Here is a 25247-nt window from a genome sequence, read left to right as displayed (position 1 = left end):
GACCTATGAGTAAGTGCCCACGAAATGCGTCAGGCTAATACATGACCTAATAAAGACTTCTTTTAATCTTACTCTTGGCTTCCACTTCATCAATGGACTGTCTCTTCCTACACATGAATTTTCTACATATTGCAAAAACGATTGTCAAACCTTTGGACTGGGGTTACCTTGGTAAGAGACCATTCAAATAACTTTTTTTCTTTACTATTTTATCTTTATTTTTCACTTTTTGCTTCCTTTCTATTGAAACGGAGCCACACACCATTATTTATGTGGCTAGAGTATGACCCCCCCTTGCACTATTTCTGGCTTCCTCCAAAATGTTTATTGTATAACAAGATATTGCAGCTTACGGCAGATCCTGCGCAAAAGAATTACCATCTTCAAAACAGTAAAACACAGTGCAGAACAAGTCAAATTTGTACATAATGTAGCAATTAAATTATTATAAATGATGTCATCTGTGATGTTATATTTGATTTAAACCATTGGGGAATGGGCAGATGAGAATGTTTTTGTACCAACTACGTTTTGGCTGGAACGCACATATCCCATTACCTGCCATTGTAAACAAATTTAGGGAACATAATAGCCTTATGCGTTTCATGCACACAACACTTAATCATAGGCTGAGATTGGGTAGATGATATTATATATTATATAACAGTACTAGGATGTCTTATCAGGGTGTGATAGATAAACAAAAACTGTATGAAATAGTTGGGAATGAAGGGCCGTCTCAAGTGCCTCCCTGGTATTTAGGACCCTTCTTCGCTGCCCTTATTTATCCTACAAAATTCTTCTAATAACAATAAAACATTTACAACACGTTCTGTATTTCCAAGCTCTTCTGGTCGCAAACAAAATGTTTTGATATGTGGCAGTTACAAAACGGTCCCTCGACGTTCACTTTAAATTATAGAGCAGACTGCAACCCTTTGTTTTCTTATTAAATGTAAAACAATACGTTGCGTAGACTATGAGCTTCTATTAAAGCTTATTAAAGTTAAACTCCAATCTCGTATTTTTCGATTGAAAATGGGTTCATGTTGTAGGAAAATTTGCGCTTTTTGTGTCCTTGTTCAAACAGTGTCAGACAAAATCAATTTTGTTAAAGGTGATGATCCTTTTAACGCAATTCCCCCTTTAAAATACTGTTTGCCTCATAGTGACACTTTCAATTTACAATGCAAAAATTTTTGCACAGCGATCCCTTCAACGACAGGAATATAACCATGAAATCAGGGCCGCCATCAGGGGGGGACAGGGGGGACAAGCGTACCGGGCCCGGGCATGAAGGGGGGCCCGGCAGCGCTGCATTTTTTTGAAGATCCGGGCCCCCCTTACGAGCGCCCGAGCCGTACGTCTTGCCTCTTCAGTGCCGAATGCGGAAGTGCCGAAAAGCCGAAGCCGATGCGACGAAAAGACCCGAAGTCACGGAAAAAGCCGAAGTCCCGAAGTCACGAAGCGCCGAAAAGACCCGAAGTCACGAAAACAGCCGAAGCCGAAGTCCTGAAGCGGTGAAAAGACCCGAAGTCACGAAAGGAGGCGAAGTTGAAGTACTGAAGCCATGAGTTCAATTCTACTGAACACCAGTTTGTGTTTTTTTTTTTTTAATCCCCTGGCCACCAATGTATTATTTTAATATTCTATAGGCCCCTGCCACCAATCTTTTTTTTAAAACTTTTGTTTTTGGGGCCCCAATTTTTTTTTTAACTCGTAAGGGGCCCCTTGCCACCATTGTTTTTTTTTTGGGTTTTTTTTTTAAAAAAAAAATTAATTTTCTTTTTGGTGGCCCCAAATTTTTTTAACTTGTAAGGGGGCCCCTGCCACCAGTTTTTTTTTTTTTCAAAAAAAATTTATTTTTTTTTTAAATTTTTTTGGGGCCCCAATTTGTTTTTAACTTGTAAGGGGGCCCCTGCCACCATTTTTTTTTTTTTCAAAAAAATTTTTTTTTCTCAATTTTTTTTTTGGGGCCCCAATTTGTTTTTAACTTATAAGGGGGCCCCTGCCGCCAATGTTTTTTTTTTTTTCAAAAAAAAATTAATTTTTTTTCAAATTTTTTTTTGGGGCCCCAATTTGTTTTTAACTTAGAAGGGGGCCCCTGCCACCAATGTTTGTTTATTTTTTAGGTTTTTTTACATTTTTTTTTGTTGGGGCCCCAAGTTTTTTTTAACAGGGGGCCCCTGCCACCAACGTTTTTAAAAAAAAAAAATTTAATTTTTTTTTTTTGGGGCCCCAATTTTTTTTATAAGGGGGCCCTGACCATCAATAGCTTTTTACAACTTGTGTGGGGGGGGGGTTACTTTTTTAGCGCTGATGTCTGTGTGGTCTTTTAACTGCGATGTGGTCGGGATATGGGGCGGAGCTTGGTCGTCAGTGTGGGCGGGGCCCAGGGGGCCCCAAAAATTTTGTTGTACGGGGCCCCGTGATTTCTAATGGCGGCCCTGCATGAAATAGAAAAACACTGCTCCTTTCAGCAGAGCCAGCGAATGAACAAAGCTGGAAATGTGAAGATTCCAGTGGGAGTTGTGTATATAGGAGGAAAAAAAAGTCGAAAAAAAAAGTCGAAAAGCAAACACAGGTCATGCATTAGGTAATTCCTGCTGCAGGAAGACTTTATGTGAATGCTCATATTTTACAGACGTGACATATTGTAGGACAGTTAAGGGGCAGATTGACAGTTTGAAAGATGTAAATAAATAAGGTTTTTCTATTTCTCTATGGGGCGGGTATTTACAAGTGACCCGTATACATGTGAAGGGATCACAGCACGTGCCAATATATTATTATGACATTGCAAAAACTTTCCATGGGATTCCGCAGACGGGCTTGTACTGTACATAAAGAGTAGCTGACAAGCCCATTAATTGTAACATTGATGTGTTTGGATATTCGTCACAAAGCCAGTCGCATGGGGGAAAAGAAAGGCCTTTTTTATTCTAAGCCAAAAATATAAATAGGTATATCATTTTAAACTATTCCCATTCCTTTCATACAGCAAAATGATAATAAATATATTAACGTGGCGTTCATTATTTCAGTGAAACCCATGCCATGGTATAATACTATATAATAAAATATTTTTATTCCAATTGCTTTCAGTTTTTTTTGGGTTTGTCTTGACCAGCCATTTGCTCTGCCTTCTGTCTTCTGTTTATTCAAAAAAGTAAATGTAAAAGTAGCCCAAATATATAAGGCGATGAGTAAATGCTGCCTGCTGATTGGTTGCTATGGTTTATTACAAGAGTAGCGCCCCTTATTACATTATCCTCTCTGTTTATGTATTGGGATCCAATTTACTGACTCCACTCTTGTGGTTTTTGAAGGCCAATTTGGTAAGCACTAAACTAGTTGCTTTTTACTCCGCACATTTTATTTATTAATATATTACCATATAATTGCTGTGGAATACAGAAATATTTGTTAATATTCAAATCTAAAAATTCCCAAGGATCTAATATTCAGCAGGTACTCATCAACAATCACGTATAAACATGGAGAAAACACAAAATATTAAAGCGTTATCACGTCACCCCTTTCTTTTAAGGCAGTGACACATTGGCCTCTTTGGGGTGAACCATAATGTTTTCATGTAAATACTTGAATGTTTTCAAATGATGTTTGGGCGTCTACAGGGGCCAAGAAAATATTATAAGACAATTAAGGATGCACCAAATCCAGGATTCTGTTCGGGATTTGGGCTGGATTCGGATTCGGCCAAATCCTTCTGTCCAGCCGAACCAAATTTGAATCCTAATTTGCATATGCCGAATACCAAACCTAATTTGCATATGCAAATTAGGGGGAGGGAAATCGCGTTACTTTTTGTCACAAAACAAGCATGTGAAAAATTTTCACCTTCCCATCCCTAATTTACATATGCAAATTAGGTTTAGGTTCAGTATTCGCTAAATGTTTCGCAAACGATTCTGGTGTTCGGCCAAATCCAAAATAGTGGATTCGGTGCATCTCTAAAGACAGTAAGCAAAAAGAAATAGGGAAAGAGAAGAAGCTAAAAGAGGTATAAAAGGAAGGGAACACGAAGATCAACACAGGATGAAAAGAGAAGGGAAATAGAGAAAGACGGGGAGAAAAATGAGAAGAGGGGAATGAACAGGAGATAATTGAGACTAAATGGAGATATAATGAGAGAAAATATAATGGAACGGAAAAACAAAAGGTAACTGATGAGAGAAGTGAGATAAAAAACAAACATATTTTCTACATGATTTAATGACAAATTAAATGATAAATGACCCATTTCATTTTTTCCCTTCCAGTAACGCCTCCCCCAAGTTCACTAAACGATAGGGATGCACCGAATCCAGGATTCGGTTCCGGATTCGGCCAGGATTCAGTCTTTTTCAGCAGGATTCGGCTGAATCCTTCTGCCCGGCCAAACCGAATCATGCAAATTAGGGGCGGGGAGGGAAATCGTGTGACTTTTTCACAAAACAAGGAAGTAAAAAATGTTTTCCCCTTCCCACCTCTAATTTGCATATGTAAATTAGAATTTCACTAAGAATTAGGGGGTTCAGCCGAGTCCAAAATAGTGGATTCGGTGCATCCCTAGTAAATGATATGAGAGTAAGTTCCTTGGATCCTGAACAGCAGTAAAAAAGTGTTGGTGTTAGAAATGGTTTGTCCTGTCATTCTGAATATACATTTACATTGGATATTTAAACACTGCCTGCGACCCAACATCTTGTGAAAAGGTGGATTTGCAGTTTGTCCCAGTTCATTTCATGTTTCTCCTGCAAGTTACTGAACCTCTTTAATATGTTTTCCTTCGCTTTCAGTCAGGTAGTAAAGGGGAGTAGAGTGAAGCTTATTATTAACAGTCATTTATCATAGGCTTCTAAGGGGCCTCCGTTATATTTACAACCACATCGAGTTTTCGCACCAGTGGATAAAAACTCTGAATCCAAAACCCCGGCATCTCAAAGCTCTCGAGGTCCTGTATAAGTCAATGGGGAAAGTCCCAGTGTCTGCGCTGATGTCCGTACCGATATCCGATATGATTTTGGGGATTCGGAGCAAAAAACTCTGAAAACTGCAAACAAAAACTTAGTTTTTGCAGAAAACTACAAACAATTCGGAGTTTTTTGAGGAAAGCTCAGGAGTTTTCCGAGTTTTGCCCCGACCCTATGTTTTTCGGGCTTATTTTCTTCAAAAATAAGGTCCATTCGGAAATTCAGAGTTGCTTGAAGTTGGATATTAGAAATACTAAGATAAATTCCAACCTTAATAAATAACCCCCTAAATGACTACTTTAGGTATAAAGTACACAGTTTATTTAATGATTGTTAAAAGGTCCCCATAGGCTTTGCAATCTTTTTTTGGTTGAAGAAAAATCGTTCGATCGATGGATTGCATCGAATTGCGGTAAATACTTTGACTTCGATATTCGAAGTTGAAGGATTTAACTTCGACAATCGAATATCGAGGGTTAATTAACCATGAGTAAATTTGCCCCTAAATGTAAAATTCTGCTACAACAATAACTTGTAAGATTTTTTAAATATAATTTAATTATACTGTTATTACTTTTATCTGGATAGACACGGGTCAACCAGATAATACCAAACTCTACAAATACCAAACCCATATCTTCCCATAGAGAGGAGAGACCTCTAAATATCAAACTCAATTGATCATACAGAAATATAAAACAGTAATGCGTTTGTTCTCTGGAGGTTGATGGATTACGTGGTGATCACAAAAGAACTTTGAACAACAGAGCGTCTGTAAATGATCTGACTGTATATTCCTTTATTCCCAAAAGTAACATGATAAGGGAACTCGTACCTGGGTGTTTAACGCTTGAGCTGTTTAACTTGGCGTCTTTGATGACAAGGTGCTTAATCCAGAGTGTAGGTGCCGTGATGTCTGCAAAAAACAAAAGTTGATCTATGCAATAAAATGTAAAACAAGCATTCGTGAAAATTACCGTATATACTCGAGTATAAGCCGAGTTTTTCAGCCCCCAAAATATTCTGAAAAACTCTACCTCGGCTTATACTCGGGTCAATCGCAAAAACGGTCGCCATCGTCTAAGAATAGTCGCCGGCGCCTAAGAATAGTCGCCGGCGTCCAAGAATAGTCTACAAGAATATTCGCCGGCGTCCAAGAATTGTCGCCTGCATCCAAAAACGAGACACCGGCACCTCCAATGGGAGCAGAACCCCTCAATTTTTTGATTGAAACTTACCAGAAGCTGCTGCATTTCTCACCCTAGGCTTATACTCGAGTCAGTAAGCTTTCCCAGTTTTTGGAGGTAAAATTAGGTACCTCGGCTTATACTCGGGACGGCTTATACTCGAGTATATACGGTAGGTACTTTTAATTATTCTCCCTCTACTAATAATAATAATAATAAGGATTTGGTTATACACTGTAGATACATTTCTTATTTTCCCCTTTGAATTTGTGAAATGAAACTCTTATGAGGTGAATGTGTAATTCTTTTCCTGCCGCTTACCTCCCTGTCTTATTTAAAAGTAGTGGTGGGCGAATAAATTCACCAGGCGCAAATTTGCGGCAAATAAATTCTCGAAGCTGCCGTGAAAATTTGCCGGCATTAAAAAATTTTGGACGTGCATCGGAAAAGTCACTCGCGTCAAGACCGTCACGTGTCAACATTATTCAGTCGCCCATCGACTTTAACATCGGGGTCAGAATCGACGTGGGTGGCAAAATTCGAGTTTCACAAATTTTTCACTGTTTTGTGAATTTCATGTAAATTTCGCACATTTTTCAGCAGATCGACAAATTCGCCCATCACTATTTAAAAATATTACTGGGCCAACTTGTAGTTTTAGCCTCAGCAACCATTGTCTCTTAGGCTGGCCATGTATCAAACTTGCTGATCACCTCCCACAGCCTCCAGTTCTTACACAAATCTATAATAAAGGGGGTGTTCACCTTCCAAACACTTTTTTCAGTTGTTTTCAGATTGTTCACCAGAAATAAAGACTTTTTTCAATTGCTTTCCATTTTTTATTTGTTACCGTTTTTCCAAAATTGAAGTGTAAAGTTGAATGGTCCTGTCTCTGGCGTTTCAGTCTTGCAGCTCAGTGTAGAATAACCGCAGGTCACCCGCAAAAACCTACGGTACCCTGCAGGTTCCGGGTGCAGGTATAGATGAGGGTCGGCGGTTCTGCAGGTTTGCGGGTCTTCTCAATAGCAATTTTTACTACTTTTTTCTAATCACGCCCACTTTTAATGATGTCACTTCCAGTTTACAATGACAGCACTTCCTGTTTTACTCCTTTTTTTCCTGAGCACGCCTTCTTCCGATGATATCACTTCCGGTTTACAATGACAGCACTTCCTGATTCCTGATGGTCAGCGGGTCCGGGTGGATAAGGTACTTTCGGGTTGGGCCAAGTGCGTAAGAATGTGGATTGCAGGTTGTGGGTACGGGTTCCAAAAAATGGACCCACTCAGGACTCAGCTCAGTGATCCAGGAGCATCTAAACTGTTACATTTAATTGTAACAATTCTTATAATTTGCTACATTTAATTGATACATTTCTCAGCAGTATCTGTGGAATATCAGCAACTATTGTATCAATTCTAACAGCTGCCTGTAATGAAACTCAGGGATTCTGCTCAGCAGGGACAAACTTTATCAATTTAGGGGCAGATGTATGAAGGGTCGAATATCGAGGGTTAATTAACCCTTGATATTCGACTAGGAACTAAAATCCTTCGACTTCGAATATCGAAGTCGAAGGATTTAGCGCAAATCCTACGATCGAACGATCGAAGGATTATTCCTTCGATCGAACGATTAAATCCTTCGAATCGAACAATTCGAAGGATTTTAATCCAACGATCGAAGGAATATCCTTCGATCAAAAAAACTAGCCTATGGGGACCTTCGAAGTTTTTTTTTAAAGAGACAGTACTTCGACTATCGAATGGTCGAACGATTTTTACTTCGAATCGTTCGATTCGTAGTCATAGTCGTAGTCGAAGGTCGAAGTAGCCCATTCGATGGTCGAAGTAGCCCAAAAAACACTTCGAAATTCGAAGTTTTTTTAATTCGAATCCTTCACTCGCGCTTCATGAATCGGCCCCTTAATGTATCAGTCTAGAACAGTTTACAGGGTCGGCGACCCCCCCTCCGTGTTGTTTCAGAAGGTGAAAAATGAACCTTTTAATATTAGAAAAACGGTTGCAAATAGAAAATAGAAGGTAATTGAAAAAAGTCTTTATTTCTGGTGAACAATCTGAAATCAATAGAATTGGAAAAAGTGTTGGAAGGTGAACAACCCTTTTAACAAGAAGGGGTGATATAGTCAGTCAAACAGGGCAAATATGATCCTCTCCACAGCAGGGACAATCACATTGCTTTTGCCATAGCATTTGAGGTTCTAGTGGCCTTTAACATTTTATATTAACCTACACTGAAGTATTAAACATATAGTTTTGTCGCATGTTGGGAAAGCTTTAAAAATCTCTGCATGAAGAAGGAAAAGAAAAAGTAGCAGAAATAGTAGCAGAAATAGTAGCAGAATTAGTAGCAGAAATAGTAGCAGAATTAGTAGCAGAAATAGTAGCAGAAATAGTAGCAGAAATAGTAGCAGAAATAGTAGCATAATTAGTAGCAGAAATAGTAGCAGAATTTGTAGCAGAAATAGTAGCAGAATTAGTAGCAGAAATAGTAGCAGAAATAGTAGCAGAATTAGTAGCAGAAATAGTAGCAGAAATAGTAGCAGAATTAGTAGCAGAAATAGTAGCAGAATTTGTAGCAGAAATAGTAGCAGAATTAGTAGCAGAAATAGAAGCAGAAATAGTAGCAGAATTAGTAGCAGAAATAGTAGCAGAATTTGTAGCAGAAATAGTAGCAGAAATAGTAGCAGAAATAGTAGCAGAAATAGTAGCAGAAATAGTAGCAGAAATAGTAGCAGAAATAGTAGCAGAATTAGTAGCAGAAATAGTAGCATAATTAGTAGCAGAAATAGTAGCAGAATTTGTAGCAGAAATAGTAGCAGAATTAGTAGCAGAAATAGTAGCAGAAATAGTAGCAGAAATAGTAGCAGAAATAGTAGCAGAAATAGTAGCAGAAATAGTAGCAGAATTAGTAGCAGAAATAGAAGCAGAAATAGTAGCAGAATTAGTAGCAGAAATAGTAGCAAAATTTGTAGCAGAAATAGTAGCAGAAATAGTAGCAGAAATAGTAGCAGAAGCACAAAACAACAAGAGGACGGTACATGAAAGAAAAGCCTTAAAATAAACGAGTTCTCTGGAATTAGGGAAATGGCTGAGTACTGGGAAGCTCACAAATGTCTCTTTCAGTCTCTATACAAAACAGCAGGAATACGTTTGAGAGTTTAACACTATGATGATGAAGTTCTAGAGGGGATTCAGAGAAAACCCACAAGCCCATATTTATGCACCTTGGCTGAGTAATGCAAACGGGTTTTCCTGTTTATTTTATTATTACAATTAGCTCTACATTTTATCTTCTATACAAGTCATTCTGTTGAAAAAACTCCCAGTCAGCTTTCCTGCATGACACGTGATTGGGCCAATTCTGAATGGAGAGTGAGGCTGATGATAGAGCGAGAGAATGTGATGTGGTGAGAAAATGAGAGACTTTATGGATGAAATGAGAAGAGACCGCCACAAACAGATGAACCAGGAAGGAAACAGACACCACGAGGACCACAGAAACCCTCAAAGACACAACAGGAATCCAAAGAGACCCATCGTAGGCCACTTAAATGTTCCACTGGGTAATGGAAATAAACTTTGTTGTGTTCAAGAACAGGCAGAGCTTTTATTTCATTTATTTCAGCTCTGATCTGTACAGAGACGCGGACCCACAAGAACAGGCTGCAAGAATACAGGGGTTTATACAAATTACTATGGATGCACCGAATCAAGGATTCGGTTTGGGATTCGGCCAGGATTCGGCCTTTTTCAGCAGGATTTGGCGGAATCCTTGTGTCTGGCCGAACCAAATCTGAATCCTAATTTGCATATGTAAATTAGTGGCGGGTAGGGAAATCACATGAGTTTGTCACAAAAGACGATTTTTTTTCCATCTTTTCCTTTCCTGCCCCTAATTTGTATATGCAAATTTGGTTCGGTAGTTTGACAAATCTTTTACCAAGGATTTGGGGATACGGCCGAATCCCAAATAGTGGATTCTGTGCATCCCTACAAATTGTGACCACCAGTGATTTCTTAGTTGCGATCAAATAAACAGGAGCTTCTACGTTCTTGCTGTCTGAGCAGCAGTGAATAAAATTATTTCTAATAGTTGCTTTGGGGAACTGAGACTCACAACTAGAGTGGTCATTAAGTGCGTGCGGGTGCGACATGCGAAAGGTTTACGTGGCTTCTTTATGTTGGAACTCTGCACTAGAATGATGCTGAAGTTCAAAAGTTATTGCTTGAAAAAATTCAATCTTGCAGGATATCAGATATCTGCCAAAATATCTCAAATTTAGGGATTAAGTTGGAAGTCCAATATAAAGCCAAATGGGTAATGGAGACCATACAGGCTATTTATAAATATTCTAGCACTATATATATATAAACATACGTGTTCTAGCACCAAGTCTCATGAAAATGTGATGAAAGTGTGAGACACACATAGATATTCCATAAATGGAATCATTAGAATTATTAACTGTGCAATTCACTGGGTTAAGTCCGTGACACCATTTGTTGGTTTTACTAATGGGAAGAAGGTGTAACTAATTTATAGTGAGTGATTCATTAGTTACTTAGACATCTCTGGACATTTATAGAGAAGAGAATGTGATATAACCCATGGCAGACAATATTATGTGGAATCTATCAGGGCTAAGTGAATTTGTTGGTCAGCATGTTAGGGCTCTTACTGACGAGCAGTTGTAGCTGCGCTCCCCTGCGTTCCGTTTCTCTGCGTTCAGACGCAGGGGAGCGCAGGAATAGACGCATTTATCTTTTTTCAATGGGGCTGTACTCACACAGGCGCGTGTAGGCACCGAACGCTGGAAAAATGCAGCATGTTGCGTCTCAACCTGCGTTCGGCGCCTACACGCGCCTGTGTGAGTACAGCCCCATTGAAAAAAGATAAATGCGTCTATTCCTGCGCTCCCCTGCGGCTGAACACAGAAAAACAGAATGCAGGGGAGCGCAGCTGCAACCACTCGTCAGTAAGAGCCCTTACTCAAATATAGGGATGCACCAAATCCACTATTTTGGATTTGGCCGAACCCCCGCAAACCTTTGCAAAAGATTCAGCCAAATACCGAACCGAATCCTAATTTGCATATGCAAATTAGGGGTGGGCAGGGGAAAATATTTCTACTTCCTTGTTTTGTGAACAAAAGTCACGTGATTTCCATCCCCGCCACTAATTTGCATATGCAAATTCGGATTCGGTTAATCCGAATCCTGCTGAAAAAGGCAGAATCTTGAACCGAATCCTGGTACTCAAATCATGCTAGTACAGAATACTGTCTGGCTTTTTCTTTATAATCAATTACTACAGGTATGGGACCTGTTATCCAGAATGCTCGGAACCTGGGGCTTTCCGGATAACGAATCTTTCCATAATTTGGATCTTTATACCTTAAAGGAGAACTAAACCCCCAAACTTATGAAAACCCCTACCCTCCTTTATCCCCCCTCCCTATCCCCCCCCCCCCGCACAGGTGTTAATACCTGTAAATGCCCTTAAGTCTTTAATTACCCCTTGATGCAGAGTCAGCGCATCTTCACCGCTTCAGACTATGAAGGGTAGGGGGTAGAGGTTTTCATTAGTTTGGGGTTTGGTTCTCCTTTACTAAAAAATCATGTAAACATGAAATAAACCCAATAGGCTGGTTTTGCTTCCAATAAGGATTAATTATATCTTAGTTGGGATCAAGTACATGCTACTGTTCTATTATTACAGAGAAAAAGGACATCATTTTTACATTTTTTTAAATATTATTTGGATAAAATGGAGTCTATAGGAGGCGGTCTTTCCATGGGTTTCCAGCTAAGGGATCCTTGTATAATGACTAAAAGACAAGTCTCCCTTATTCCAGGAGATGGGTGAACTCCACATCTGCCATTATATTTTCTCATTTGTCTGTTTCTAAATAGTAATTAGGCAGAGGGAGTTGTTTCTAGACATAATATTAACGTTATTCCATTGCCTCTAAAGAGAGACAGAGAAGGATATACATTAAAAACTTTGCTTAAAGAAATATTTGACAAGCCAAGATGAAAATTTCAAATGACTGCTGACCACATGTGTTTGGAAAGCAGCACTGGCTACACGTTTCAATTACTTTTTGATTAATGGATATTTCAAGTTGGCCTTAAGCATTAAATATGAAATCCTCAACTCAACGAATATTTAGTGTTGATTGAGCATCCTATAGTAATTTAATATGTGGATTTCTGAGAAATGAAGCCCACTTTCTATTTTTTTCCCAATCTGCCATATTGTTAAATAAAGCTGCCTGCAATATGGCTGTTTATATAAGAAAATGACCCTTCTCTAGTAGAAGAGGCGATTTCCTGAGTCAATGACTTAACCTGCTCATTGGCTGCAAACCTTAAAGGGCATGTAAAGTCTAAAATAGAATAATGCTAAAAATGCTGTATTTTGTTTACTAAACATAAACATGAACAAATAATTTATGCTTTCAAAGTTGGCCACAGGGGGTCAGCATCTTGTAACTTTGTTATACATCTTTGCAAGACCAAGACTGTGCACATGCTCAGTGTGGTCTGGGCTGCTTAGGGATCGTCATAAACAAAGCTGCTTGAGTTCTGCATGGCTGGGAAGTAAGGCGGGGGCTCCCCCTGCTGTACATAAGTATGATTGTTCCCTGCAGAGCAGTTAGGGACCGTCTGACAATTCCGATCTACAGTAGTAAATGAAGGGAGAATTTCACTGCATACAGTCAGGTGTATTATAAAAACGGTACACATTTTTAATTAAAGTATATTGGAGATAGGTTTCTTTTTCATTAAAGAAAGTAAAAATGGGATTTTATTTTTTTGCCTTTACATGCCCTTTAAGGTCATTGTCACTTTTGGAAACCATCAAGTTGGTTATAACAATTTATCTAGAAACAGGTGTTAATCAGATGTGCAGAATGGGGAGATTCAGGGGACACTGAACCCTACTTCTCAGTCCTGCATACATTACAGAAAAAGCAGAAAGGTTCTCCCACATCTATCTGACTATAACAGGAATAATGCAAATATCTGTGTAGAAACTAGGGATGCATTAAATCCAGGATTCGGTTCGGGATTCGGCCTTTTTCAGCAGAATTCGTCCGAATTCTTCTGCCCAGCCAAACTGAATCCAAATCCGAATTTGCATATGCAAATTAGGGGCGGGAGGGAAATCTCATGACTTTTTGTCACAAAACAAGGAAGTAAAAAATATTTTCCCCTTTCTGCCCCTAATTTGCATATGCAAATAAGGATTCTGATTTGGTTCAGTATTCGGCCAAATCTCTAAGTAAGTAAGTGAGTTAGGGGCTTTTACCCAGGGTAACAACTAGGGTTGGGGATTTTAATAAAAAGAGTTTAGTTTTCCTTTAAATTGTTATTGGTGGAATCAGCAGACACATTTTACTCTTAGGGGGTCATTTATTAAAGTTGAAATTCGAGTTTTTTTAAACTATAAAATCTGAATTTCTCATGGAAAAAAAAATTCCGAAAAATTCATGATTTTTTAAGGGGATTATTTACTAAACTCTGAATGCAAAAAACACGAAAAATTTGTGATTTTTTTTTTTTTTATAAAATTGGACTTTTAAAAAAAATCATGAATTTTTCAGAATTTATTAAAGCCCCAGGATGGAAAAGTCTGAATCTGAAAATCCGGCATCTCAGACCTGTCGAGGTTGCAATGGGAGAAGTCCCAATGATTTTTTGATGTGCGCTGGGTTTCGTTCAATACCCCAATGTTTTCTGGTGAAAATTATGAAAAAATCGAGAAAATCAGATTTTTTCCCGCAAAGCAAAATTCCGGGAAAATGTAATAATAAATAAGCTTAAAAACCCGAGCGGATTTGATCGGAGTTTGTAGCAGAAAATATTGAGATAAATTCGGACTTTGATAAATAACCACCTTAGAGTGTGCTAACTAGTGCTAACTAACTAGCAGTTGTGTCTATTACTATATTTAAAAAGTCCTGTTCAAAGCATTGCTTCTGCAGTTTTTGGGGTGTAGGCGCTAGCCTTAACTTCAGAACACAATTTATAGATTTCACCTGCCATATGTACGATATACTCTTATAGCTTAACGTTACCAACATTGTACCAAATTTGCCCCCTACTTTAAACTTTATACCAGGAGGCACAGTAAATAGTGTAACTTGAAACGACCCCCTTCACCACCCCCACCCCATTCCCTGACAGATCAAGTCAGGATTCCAATAGTTAATCAAAGAATCCCTACCTATGAGCCCACCCCCTACGTTTTGTGATGGAAGATCCGAATTCTGAATTTCACCCCTAAGTATTGGGTGAGGGCCTCTTCTCCCTGTAACAAAAACAAACAAAAGTCCTGTAAGTCAATGATTTTCCCCACCTTTTCCCATGTCCCAAAACACCATTGTCTTCACATTTAGCCAAAATGAATAATAATATTAACCAGTTAAATACTTGTATGTGGGTCTCCTGAAAAAACCAAATACAGTCGGTTGGTCCAGTTACCGTTTACATAAACCCTGTTTTCATCTTTAAAATATTCAAATATTCAGTTTTGTTTTATATTTATACAATTAATTCACTAATGGTTTCATTTATAATTTCTGCAGAACTTAGGGCTTTGGGGCAAGTTGGGCATAAAATGGCCCAGTGACTACAATGATCCCCTGGTTAATGGATAATGGGCCCGATTTCATTTGAAGAGAAATTTTTGATTTTAACAGATGCCACATGGAACTTCAATTGGAGTCTATGGAAAACCTACTGTAGAACTAAATTATTAGTCTTTCTCATGAAATTGAATCTGGCCCAATATTTAATAACCCCAATACTTTTGGAAGGTTACAAATAGTGATGGGTGAATTTGGGGTGTTTAGAATTTCAACAGCGGAAAATTCACGAAACGGCGCCGGCGTCCAAAAAAATGGATGCCGACGTCCATTTTTTTTGACGCCGGCAAATTTTTGCAGCGGTTTCGCGAATTTATTGGACGGCGGGAATTCACCTGGAATGGGAAAAAATATTATCAAAAATAAAATTGTTCTAAAAGGTTCCTCTACATATTTAGGCCTCATTCACACTACAGACTTTAATCAAATTTTTGTCAGACTCATCCAGTGCACCAGACTTTAAGTTAATGTTTCCCAGATTCAAATCTAAAACAACGAATCTGATTTGTTCCCATAATAAAATCAAATGTAAAGTGATTTCCCATAAAAAATGTTTCCAAATATGTAATGTTATTATTATTATTATGTATTTTTAGACCACCAACATATTGCATAGCGCAATAATGAGGTGATGTCCATTATATTATTGTGCAAAAGCAATGTTTCAGTCACATGTTCAGACCTTTATCAAGATCTTAATCTTTTGCACAATCCTTATAATTGTGCAAAAAAAACATTTCTTTTGCATAATAAAATGATTTGAAAAATGTTTATGCAAGTCCTGCAAATGCTGAGTCACAGTGGTGGATATATTTATATATAAACATACAACTTTATGCTATTACTGGTGTTTGGTAAGAATCGCTGCAGGTGATATATATGACGAATAAACCCAATGCATTATCATATAGAAAGACCAATTTATTCAAACATGTAGGGGATTATTTATCAAAGTCCGAATTTATCTCAATATTTTCTGAAAAAAACCAAATCCGCACGGGTTTTTTTGCCTTATTTATTAATATACTTTCCCAAAAATTTTGTTTGCAGGAAAAATTTCGAAAAAACAGTGAATTTTTCGGAATTTTCACCTGAAAACACCTGGATTTTTGCCCGAAAACCCTGAAAACTTCGGATTATTGAACGAAACCCAACGCACATCAAAAAATCTTTGGGACTTCTCCCATTGACTTATATGCAACCTCGACAGGTCTGAGATGCCGGATTTTCAGATTCATCCTCGGGGTTTTATAAATTCTAAAAAATTTTGGATTTTTTTTCCCCCACTAAAAATTCCGATTTTATACTAAAAAAAAAATCAAGATTTTTTTCAGGTTTTTGGCTTTCGGACTTAAGTAAATAACCCCCGTAATGTTTAAGGAGAATACACTGACGTTTCTGTAATGTTTTCTAGTTTATTTATCATTATAATATAAATATATAGTGAATAAAGTACCCCCTCTAGTAAAATATAAGGATATTATAAGTTACCGAGGAGTTTCATGACCATATAAAAGTACGAGGCCGAAGGCCGAGTGTTTTTATACAGGTCATGGAACTCCGAGGTAACTTCTAATATCCTTATATTTTGCAACTGGGGGTACTTTATTTATTATAATACACAAGTTTTAGTGAGTCATGTGACAGAAATGACCTCAGAACTCACTGTTTATAAGGATATAATTTACAAGATATTCATGGCTTTTGTGTATTATATATATATTTATATTCACCTGCAGGTAGTGAAACCCTCCCAACATGCCACCATATTAAGTGATGGGCGATGGGCGTTTTTTTTGGCACAATTTCGTCAAAAATGGACGCCGGCGTCCAAAAAATGTTTCCGCCGTTTCGTGAATTTTTCGGCGAAGCCCCAAATTCGCCATCACTAACCATATTTCTTTCTTTTTCTGGTGAGCAAGGGGGTTCATAACTGGCAGACACAAAGCTACACAATAACAAAACCCCGACAGAATTACTGTGATTGAAATACTGTATCAATACATTTTTATAATAGGGACACATCATCAAAAATCCAACGTTTTTACTTGTAATTAAAACAATGAGTAACAGTGCGTCATTTTTAGTACTTTGAAAACAAAAGAGCAGAGGAAAAAATATACTTTTGATGGTTTATAGGAAAGACAGGTGAGTAACTGAAATTATGAGAATGTTGTAAATTTTGGGGGCCCATTTACTTAGCTCGAGTGAAGGAATAGAATAAAAAAAAACGTCGAATTTCGAATGATTTTTTTTGGCTACTTCGACCATCGAATTGGCTACTTCGACCTTCGACTACGACTTCGAATCGAACGATTCGAACTAAAAATCGTTCGACTATTCGACCATTCAATAGTTGAAGTACTGTCTCTTTAAAAAAAAACTTCGACCCCCTAGTTCGCCACCTAAAACCTACCAAGGTGCCATGTTAGCCTATGGGGAAGGTCCTTCTATCAATTTTTAGGTCGAAGAAAAATCGTTTGATCGATGGATTAAAATCCTTCGAATCGAATGATTCAAAGGATTTAATCGTTCGATCGAATGATTTTTCGTTCGACCAAACTATTTGCGGTAAATCCTTCGACTTCGATATTCGAAGTCGAAGGATTTACATTCGGCAGTCGAATATCGAGAGTTAATTAACCCTCGATATTCGACCCTATGTAAATCTGTCCCTTAGTCTTTGCACAAGGAAGTGCAGTTGCTTTGTCGTTCTGTGAAAAAAATGTAGTTCTTTATAGGGATGCACCGAATCCACTATTTTGGATTAGGCCGAACCCCCGAATCCTTTGTAAAAGATTCGGCCGAATACCGAACCGAATCCGAATCCTAATTTGCATATGTAAATTAGGGGTGAGAAGGGAAAAACATCTTAGATGTCCTTGTTTTGTGGCAAAAAGTCACGCAATTTCCTTCCTCACGATTCAGATTTGGTTCGGCCGGGAAGAAGGATTCGGCCGAATCCGAATCCTGCTGAAAAAGGCTGAATTCTGGCCGAATCCCGATTTGAATCCTGGATTCAGTGCTTCCCTAATTCTTTATGAGCAGGAATCTGAAAGCACAAGAATCATGGATCTTTATTATAAAGACCCATCATTTTACACAACTATTGTACAATACTGAAAAGGCCTTGATAAAATCATTAGTACAGGTTTGGGATCCGTTATCCAGAAACCCATTATCCAGAAAGTTCAGAATTACGGAAAGGCCGTCTCCCATAGACGCCATTTTAATCAAATAATCCAAATTTTTAAAAATGATTTCCTTTTTCTGTGTAATAATAAAACAGTCGCTTGTACTTGATCCCAACTAAGATATAATTAATCCTTATTGGAGGCAAAACCAGCCTATTGGGTTTATTTAATGTTTATATGATTTTCTAGTAGACTTTATGGTATGAAAATCCAAATTATGGAAAGATCCGTTATCAGGAAACCCCCAGGCCCTGAGCATTCTGGATAACAGGTCCCATACCTGCAGTAGAAAATGTATCCTGCCATGAAAAAACGTTTATCGACTCTTCAAAGCAATATTTTTTCAAATACTAAAAAACTTCCTACAAGGTTAAATTATTTATGCTTCCTTTTAGGTCAGGGGTCCCCAACTGCAGGGGCGCGGACAGCTCCAGAATTGGACGCGAACCCCTCCCGACCCCGCTCTCCCCTTCCCGACCCACACAGCTCCCGACCCCCTCCCCCCGGTCACTGGGCCAAAAAAAGGTTGGCTGTCTTAGGTTAAAAAACATTGCGATCCTTTAAAAAAATTGCAGGAAAGAAAACAAACAAATGAAAAGAAAACGCAAGAGCAGATATAAAAGTCCTAACCTCGTCTTCTGATGAATATTCGCGCGGGTGATAAAACATTTTACTCAAATTTGCGTGGGAAATCGAATGAAATGTTACTAAATCAGCCCCAAAGTGAGAGAAACAAAATCATAGCACCTAACGAACTATTTGTTATAATGAAAAGCAGATCTGAGAATTAAAAAAACAAGTTTTTAAGTAAGAACTTTTTTCATACAGAGGTGTATTTGCTAAGGTGCTAAATGTCCAAACAAGAGAAAATCCTCTACCATAGGAACACATCATACATATTCTACAGCATGGTCACATGACCCAACAATAGCCAATCCATTACCATATGAGCTCCATACAGATGTGTAATTCCCAGTACAGTCCAATCCCCACTCAAACTCCCGCCGCCCCAATTGAATTCTGCTCAACTCAAGTATAACTCAAGTATAGTGAAAAACAAAGTTGTTAGTGGAGGTAACCAAGGACTGGCAACTGAGCGCCTTTATATGGGTAACACAACTACACGTATAATGGTCACTATGTCATAGGGTATATGTTGGGATCAGGTTGAATTAAGCTTTAATAAATCCATGAAACAGAGTTTGATAATGAACATGTTAGAAGCAGTGGGTGCCTGGGGTTTGTCTATTCCTTTTGTGTCAATAAAACTAATATTTTAGGCAAAGCAAGTGAATGGCAAGTCTTTATTTTGTGTTCTATGTCTTCTTAAAGGGATACTGTCATGGGGAAAAAAATATTTCCAAAATGAATCAGTTAATAGAGCTGCTCCAGCAGAATTCTGCACTGAAATCCATTTCTCAAAAGAGCAAACAGTTTTTTTATATTCAATTTTGAAATCTGACATGGGGCTAGACATATTGTCAATTTCCCAGCTGCCCCAAGTCATGTGACTTGTGCTCTGATAAACTTCAATCACTCTTTACTGCTGTACTGCAAGTTGGAGTGATATCACCCCCTCCCTTTTCCCGCCCAGCAGCCAAACAACAGAACAATGGGAAGGTAACCAGATAGCAGCTCCCTAACACAAGATAACAGCTGCCTGGTAGATCTAAGAACAGCACTCAATAGTAAAATCCAGGTCCCACTGAGACACATTCAGTTACACTGAGAAGGAAAAACAGCAGCCTGCCAGAAAGCATTTCTCTTCTTAAGTGCAGGCACAACTCACATGACCAGGGGCAGCTGGGAAACTGACAAAATGTCTAGCCCCATGTCAGATTTCAAAATTGAATATGAAAAAATCTGTTTGCTCTTTTGAGAAATGGATTTCAGTGCAGAATTCTGCTGGAGTAGCACTATTAACTGATGTGTTTTGAATTCTGATTTTTTCATTAGATTTTCATGAATTTCAATATTTCTTCAGAATTTTCACCCGAAAACTCTGAAACCTGTGGGGAATTGCACGAAACCCAGCGCACATGAAACCCAGCGCACATCAAAAAAAATCATTGGGACTTCTCTCATTGACTTATATGCAACCTTGACAGGTCTGAGATACCGGATTTTCTGATTCAGACTTTTCCATCCTCTGGGTTTAAAGGATAAGTAAACCTTAAAAATAAGTGGATGTAAAATTGATGAGGGTGCTATTCTAAGCACTTTTGTAATTTACATTCATTATTTATTGTCTTTTAATTCCAAGATATTAAGGGATACATGTGCTGTTAATATTAAAGAATTTTGTTTGGACAGCGCCACCTGCTGGTCAGTTTCCCACCAGTCTGACCAGCAAGTAGTCAAGGAAGTTGTCAGGAGAAAGAAAGAGGCTGCTCTGATGTTCTTCTGCTTAGGAAAATAATTAGAAAACATTTCTCACATCTTTCCTAAGCAGAAGAACATCAGAGCAGCCTCTATCTTTCTCCTGACAACTTCCTTGACTACTTTGGTGGTCAGACTGGTCAGGAAAATGACCAGCAGGTGGCGCTGTTGTAACAAAATTCTCTTATATTTAAAGTACATTTATCCCTTAATATCTAGGAATAAAACCAAAATAAATAATGAATGTACATTGCAAAACTTCTTAGAATAGCACAAACATCAATTTTACATTCACTTATTTTAAAGGTTTACTTATCCTTTAATAAATTTTGAAAACGTTGTGATTTTTTAAAAGTCCGATTTTATAAAAAAAAAAATCATGGATTTTCTGAGATTTTTTGCATTTGGAATTTAGTAAATAACCCCCTTAGGGTTTCTGGTTAGGTCTTACAAATGCTCCTGTCATTATTGGTCAATATAGAGAGCAGTTATTTGAAGCAATGAAACCTGTAGTAGTTCCTATTGGATTGGGAGGGAGGCAGCTAGAATTCACATGGCAAGTCTCTCTAGAAGACTAAGCGAAGGACATGCTACAAAAATACTAAATACTTACCATCCCCATCGAAAACATGCCGACTTTCCATGGTGGGTGTGAGCTTTGATCCATCATCTGAATTGAGGGTAAGAAAGAATCGAAAAGAAACTACCATTATTGAGGTAAATGCTATCTACTCTACAGAACTGTTGAATGTTTTTGCACGTGGCCACTGGCCAGGCCACATTAACACACAGACACAAGTAGACACAAACAACAGATTACGGTGAGGATGGGGGGGGGCTATAAAAGTACTCACCATTTAAAGAATTTCTAGAATTTTCCACGGTTTTTTTATTGATTAAAGCAATGAAAGAACTCAAGCATTGGATGTCTTGACTGACCATCCCTGGTTCACATAGAGGTTTATTAGCTTTTCAGACTTAACTGTGAAACCTTAAAGGGATACTGTCATGGGAAAAAAATTTTTTTCCAAATGAATCAGTTAATAGTGCTGCTCCAGTAGAATTCTGCACTGAAATCCATTTCTCAAAAGAGCAAACAGATTTTTTTATATTCAATTTTGAAATCTGACATGGGGCTAGACATATTGTAAATTTCCCAGCTGCCCCAAGTCATGTGACCTGTGCTCTGATAAACTTCAATCACTCTTTACTGCTGTACTGCAAGTTGGAGTGATATCGCCCCCCTCCCTTTTCCCCCCCAGCAGCCAAACAACAGAACAATGGGAAGGTAACCAGATAGCAGCTCCCTAACACAAGATAACAGCTGCCTGGTAGATCTAAGAACAACACTCAATAGTAAAATCCCATGTCCCACTGAGACACATTCAGTTACATTGAGAAGGAAAAACAGCAGCCTGCCAGAAAGCATTTCTCTCTTAAAGTGCAGGCACAAGTCACATGACCAGGGGCAGCTGGGAAATTGACAAAATGTCTAGCCCCATGTCAGATTTCAAAATTGAATATAAAAAATTCTGTTTGCTCTTTTGAGAAATGGATTTCAGTGCAGAATTCTGCTGGAGCAGCACTATTAACGGATTCGTTTTGAGAAAAAAAAATGTTCCCATGACAGTATCCCTTTAAAACAAATGACTTATAAACTGAAAACCCGTATGGGCTTAAAATAACATTTTGGGCCGTGAGACATAAAAACAAGAAAAATGAAAATATTTTCCTTCAGTTTCATGATGTCCCCGGACGTAGTAAACAGGAAAGTGTTTTTATATAAATGCGTTTATTTCATCCCTGGGTGATAATTGACTATTACAAGTATATTGTTTCACAGCAAATATTTATTAGACAAATATATTGCAATATGTTACTACCGTCTATACCAGGGGTCCCCAACATTTTTTTTTAAACCCATGAGCCACATTCAAATGTAGAAATAAGTTCGAGAGCAACGCAAACATGCAAAAAGTTCGTGGGAAAGCCAAATATTGGCCGTGATTGGCCATTGGTACACTTGGTTTTTATGCAACTAAAATTTGCCTCCAAGCCTGGAATTCAAAAATAAGCTGCCTGCTTTGAGGCCACTGGGAGCAACATCCAATGGGTCGAAGAGCAACATGTTACTCATGAGCTACTGGTTGGGGATCACTGGTCTATACAATACTGGTTTCTATTATAAAGGACTCCACACTATGGAAATCGAACGCCACACTATGGATCGCCTTTTCTGAAAGGAGCGCAAGCGGAGTATCGGTAAGTTATTTCTTAATAAAGACTTAGCAAATTAATTTGTTTTTGTGTTTTTTTTATCATTCTATACTAAAAAATTATTGTTATGTTACTGGTCCTTTTGGATAACTTAATCGATTTGCTCAAAAATTTCCATAAAGATAGTAGATGAATCCTGCAGGATCCACCTTTTCATATATTGCTCATAAACTAAAACTCAACTTTTTGTCACAAATCAGACCAAACTCCCAAACCGGACTCCCTTATTATTTACCAATAATTTTTCTCCAAAAAAATCAGCGCAAAAAAAAAAATGTGACAAAATAAAGTGTCAATTTGATTAGTCGCCCCAAAAGCTAAAATTTATGGAATTATTGAATGAAAAAGTGCGCACAGCCTGAAACTATCAAGAATCCTGAAGGTTCTGACATGTTCCAATTGTTAAAGGGACCGCCTGACACTTCTACATGATTTCAATGGCTTTGACTTCTACATGATTTAGCTGGAGTATTTTCAGTTTCAGATCTACTAGCAGTTTAGGAGCATAATAAATCTTGAAACATCTTAGATTTTCTTTTCATCTAAAAATTCTCCCAGTGCTATATGTTATACCCCTGGTTACAGATAGAAAATCTTGTTGAGTTCAATGAAAAAACTTTTACCCTTTGCAGGAAAGAAAGAGGCTCATATAACGAGAGAAAAAAAAAGCTAACTAAATTAAACTAAGCGAATTATCCCTCCCAACACACAATTCCAATACACAATTCACACATGGCCCATATGGCTGTTTGCACCTTAATCTCAGGATTTAATACATTATAATAAATTTCTCATAAATGTACTACATCTGTATCCAGGCAAAACATGATACGTTCTGGAGCCGAGAACCTACACAAAATGTACAAAAATGTTATGACTTTCTTCGAGACGGTTTTCATTAATACATATGGTGGTGCTCATTTTGGATATTAGCTTCACCGCCATTGCCCTGCTATTCAAACCCCAGAGAGACTTTGCTTATTGTTTCATATTAAATATGAATAGTGGGGATCAGCATTTCTGGCACGACAAAGCCATTCTTTGTATCTTTGTTCTCTTGAACAGAATACGCTTTACATTATTTGACTTGTACAATCATATTCCCAAGATGCTGGCAGTTCTGATTGTTTTCCTAAGCATAACCATACCCATATAAAGCCATGGAATCTATACTTATATATATATATTCGCAAAGCACTCGGAGAAGCTCAAAACCATCACCCACAATATGTCAGACTTTTTCATTAGTGTTATTCCTACATAAAATATGATTTAATAAACCTACAGGCACATCAGCTCAGGGATTTCAAACCCGAAGTCTTCCAGCTGTTCTGAGGATGATGAGGATTGTAGTTTAGAATTGCCAGTTTGTGATCCCTTGGGCTAATATGAAGCGGGAATATTAGGGGTCATTTGCTAAGAGCTGAAGCAGAAGAAGTGGAGCAAGAACTCAGGTCCTCAGGTATTGCTTTAATCTACACTGGATAAAAAAATCTATTGCGAGGTGCAGAGAACACCATTGATAGACCCTAACCCAAAACCCTAACCCTAATCTAACCCTATCCTAACCATTGATATGGTTACAGGGCAGGGGTTAAAGGACAAGGAAAGTCTAAAATAGAATAAAGCTAGAAATGCTGTATTTTGTATACTAAACATAAACATGAACTTACTGCACCACAAGCCTAATCAAACAAATGATTTATGCTTTCAAAGTTGGCCACAGGGGGTCACCATCTTGTAACTTTGTTATACATCTTTGCCTGACCCTGACCCTGCACATGCTCAGTGTGGTCTGGGCTGCTTAGGGATCGTCATAAATAAAGCTGCTTGAGTTCTGCATGGCTGGGAAGTAAGGCGGGGGCTCCCCCTGCTATGTAAGTATGATTGTTTCCCTGCTCAGCAGTTAGGGACCGTCTGACAATTCTGATCTACAGCAGTAAATGAAGGGAGAATTTCACTGCATACAGTCAGATTTCTTATAAAAACAGTACACATTTTTTAAATAAAGTATATTGGAGATAGGTTTCTTTTTCATTAAAGAAAGTAAAAATTGGATTTAATTTTTTTGCCTTTCCTTGTCCTTTAAATACCCCATTGCATCCTACTCTGCTGCTACTTCCTAACTTGCTTAATTATTTAGGGAACAGTAGAGATTGGGAATAGGTGGTGTCTATGATCCTTCTTGCCAGCCCCTCATGAATGCATTACTGTCAAATGCAGGCAGAATGTGACCCATTTGACTTCTCCGAAAACTCGTAAAACGGCCCAAAATTCCCCAAATCCATTGAAGTTAATGGGACATTTATCCCATGGCAATTTTCAAACCATGCAACAATTTTTTAAAGTGCACAGAATTTTTTTTGGGGCGAAACGCTGCAAAATATCTTGCTCATCCCTATTAGGCAAAGCTGTATTCATTGGGCAGCTGTACCTCTCTGTATGTGTTCATCAGAAGGCATCCTTGTGGCACGGAGCATGGGTAGTGTTCTGGAACTTTGGGATATTTAAATAAAAATGCCATGTTTGCTATCATTAAATGTGTCAGCATATAGTA

At 38.1% G+C, this 25247-nt stretch overlaps 1 protein-coding gene across 6 annotated transcripts in view; it reads right to left on the bottom strand.

Moving 5' to 3' along the window:
• smoc1.S (SPARC related modular calcium binding 1 S homeolog) overlaps positions 1-25247 on the bottom strand; it is a 134242-nt gene that overhangs the window by 17256 nt on the left and 91739 nt on the right. For 2 of the 6 annotated variants that reach the window (XM_041574722.1, XM_041574720.1), the window contains exons 6-8: positions 21027-21116; positions 14420-14503; positions 5812-5892 (exon numbers count right to left, since the gene is read on the bottom strand). In XM_041574722.1, coding sequence (XP_041430656.1) covers positions 5812-5892; positions 14420-14503; positions 21027-21116 — 255 coding nt within the window. The remainder of the gene's footprint in view (positions 1-5811; positions 5893-14419; positions 14504-21026; positions 21117-25247) is intronic. The other 4 variants (XM_041574721.1, XM_041574723.1, XM_041574724.1 and 1 more) reach the window with 4 other exon arrangements.

Source organism: Xenopus laevis, chromosome 8S (assembly GCF_017654675.1).
Source record: "Xenopus laevis strain J_2021 chromosome 8S, Xenopus_laevis_v10.1, whole genome shotgun sequence".
NCBI lineage: Eukaryota > Metazoa > Chordata > Amphibia > Anura > Pipidae > Xenopus > Xenopus laevis.
The sequence above is the reverse complement of the archived record's forward strand: the minus strand, read 5'-3'. Positions and strand labels throughout refer to the sequence as shown.